The sequence below is a fragment of the Hermetia illucens genome, chromosome 4 (assembly GCF_905115235.1).
Source record: "Hermetia illucens chromosome 4, iHerIll2.2.curated.20191125, whole genome shotgun sequence".
Taxonomy (NCBI): Eukaryota; Metazoa; Arthropoda; class Insecta; order Diptera; family Stratiomyidae; genus Hermetia; species Hermetia illucens.
The window spans coordinates 92,258,003-92,260,797 of NC_051852.1; the positions used below are offsets into that span (position 1 = coordinate 92,258,003).

General features: G+C 39.7%; 1 protein-coding gene across 1 annotated transcript; it reads left to right on the forward strand.

Moving 5' to 3' along the window:
* The first annotated feature begins 827 nt into the window (after nt 1-827).
* Nucleotides 828-1,502, forward strand: LOC119653999 (tigger transposable element-derived protein 1-like). The gene has a single exon (XM_038059160.1). It carries the CDS (start codon nt 828-830, stop codon nt 1,500-1,502), a length of 675 nt encoding a protein of 224 aa, XP_037915088.1.
* The last annotated feature ends 1,293 nt before the right edge of the window (nt 1,503-2,795 follow it).

The following is a 2,795-nucleotide window of genomic DNA, read 5'->3' on the forward strand; positions in this document are numbered from 1 at the left end:
AATTTTAGAATGTTTAAGAAAACTAAAGTCATGGCAGCTCAAAGTTGTGGATTTCATGTAAACTCATATTAACGCCGAGTTAAAGCTTGGAAATGCAGGTATACCTCGACTTATCACACTTCGACTTATCGAAAAATTAAGGAGCATGCTTCGAGTTAACAGGCTTTTGCTTCGACTTATCACACAATTTTCGCACTATGTGCAGGCATATTTTTAATTCTACCATTTCGGGGTTCGTCCGCCTAGATAAAAGTGGATTGGAGGCAATGTGCATAACACAATATTTTCAAGTTCTTACGTATTAACATATTTGTTGAAAGCGAACAAACTTCGATCGTTGGGAACAAAAGGAACCATCTGAACAAATTATTTTGGTTTATTATGGTTGGTTTGCAAATGTACATGAAAACGGAAGGACATTAGAAGATTATTCTTAGATAAATATTGAGTGCGAGTAAGGTAATTACACTTTCAGATAACGCCGGATAACGATCCGTTGCATGTAAGCAATCTGTTCAAATAAAGCCTGAAAGGATCGGACGTTGCAAATATTGACATCCATCCAACTGTGTACGTAATTATCTGACACATAAATAAAAAAAAGCCTTGTTTGTTTTGAATTCAATCTTGGTAGTAGAACTCAAGCCTAAAAGACGCCTAATTCGATATTGGTTGGATTTCAAGTAAGAAATTAACGGATCTTCATATTCTAAGCGACAAAATTGTTTTAAGAGAAAAAGATCAAACACCCAAATAGCAGTATGCATCAAGGGCACAGCTCCTCTAAAGAGAAAAGGCAGACGCAAGATATTAATTTAAAAACAAAAATGGAAATAATTAAATGTTTGGACGAAGGAGAGAGAACCGCGCAAATTGCTGTTTCCTTAGGATTAAAGGCATGTGCTATCAGGCAAATAAAAAGGAATGCGGAAAAAATTCGCGAACATATTAAGGCGGGCATTTCTTCACCAGGAAGTACCAAAATAGCAAAACACCGACCCTTTGTATTAGAGAAGACGGAAAAATTGCTGTATACCTGGATTCTCTACATGAACCAGAGAAACATACCAATTTCAACTGCAGTCATCCAAGAAAACCAAGCCTTCGAATTTAATGCAAGTCGAGGATGGTTCGGCAAGTTAAAATCAAGATTTGGTTTGCATAATTTAAAATTGGCTGGAGAAGCGGCTAGTGCTGGTTATGAAGAAGTGAACAAATTCCCCGACATGCTTAAAAGTATTGTTGATGAAGGCGGTTACAGCTCGAGACAAGTTTTTAATATTGATGAGACAGGACTTTATTGGAAGCGTTTAACATCAGTCTCCAAAGATTGGCTTACTCTTGTTTTGGGCGGAAATGCCGCTGGTGATTTCAAACGGAAGCCTCTACTGACTGAAAATTTAAGGGCCTTAAAAATGCTTTCGAAAACCACGCTGCCAGCTATTTGGAGACATAATAAAAAGGGTAACTTCGTCGCACAAAGTTTTGCTATTAGTCGATAATACTCCTGGACATCCTGCAGCTCTCAACCAAAGCGATGGAAATGTGAAAGTGGTCTTCCTATCACCAAATACCACTTCCCTGCTGCAACTCATGGAACAAGGTGGCAGGCAGTTGTTGAAACGTTTAGATGATATAATAGCATTGGATAAAGATAGACAATTATCAACTAAAAAAATCTGCAAAAATTTTGACACTCTCAAAAAAAATAAAGTTTAATCATCAACATTATCTTCGAGAGGTAATTTTCAGTCTAATACAAAATAGTAAGGCATGAAAAAGCTTTAAGAAAAGTTGCAGAATTTAATTTTTCAATGTTAGCTTTTAATTCTTAATGTTATAAAAAGTCGTTTGGGTGTCACCGTGTGCCAACCAAGTTCTGGTAGTTGAGCATCCTTTCATCCGGCGTCTTCCGAAGTTCTAGAAGCAGTTCTCCCTTCCGCATTCTTCTGATCCATGTGACGTTGTCTCCCAGGCCGCTTAGCGTCGGATCTCCCTTGACCTTCTGCAGAGAATCAGTGAAAATTCATCTGTGGTTTCGATAACAATTGCATTTGGATGGGGCTTCCTTCGTTTTACCTGCTTCCTTGGTTTCACAGATGTCCAAACATTTGCTCCCATCTTCTAGGATTTCGTTTATGAACCGGGTGCGGATTTAAAAACGTAGCACTCCCTCCGTTACTGGTGTCCTCGGTAGTCTCTTCATTCCTTCTCTGCTCCTCTTTACGCCCTCTACAACTTTATACTTTGGACTTATTTGAGTGGCTCGTTCCATCCTTTTGGTAAAAGGTACCTGCCGCAATCGAGTTACGTAGGAGTAAATGCCCTTTATTCGTCTTGCATTGGATAGTCGAACCTAACTCGTCAATGGCCCTTTCCTAGGTGTCATTATGCTTCGGCTCGAAGAATTCGTAGCGCGGGTTCAGGCAATTTTCCACCCTGCGTATTGGCATGCCACTATCAATGCCTGGTCATCCATCACTCTGCTTAAAGCAATCAACTCAAACGGCGTCAATATACTCCTTCTCCTTCAATATTAATATTATTTCGTTTCTTTTATCTATATTTTTGTTCGGGCATTTGCCCCAAATTCAGGCACAGGTTTGCGGTTACTAACCACAGCCCTAGCAATCACTGTGCTCCATAAGAAGTCCTATTCATCTAGCCGTCCTTTCCTCTCTCTGCACTGCCCATCTATTATCAATCTGCAAGCTTTCAGTAATAGTTCCCTCTGCACACCCTTAGTTTAGGGCGTGCTACATTCACTACACCGCGGTTCGAGCGTCTTGGAATTG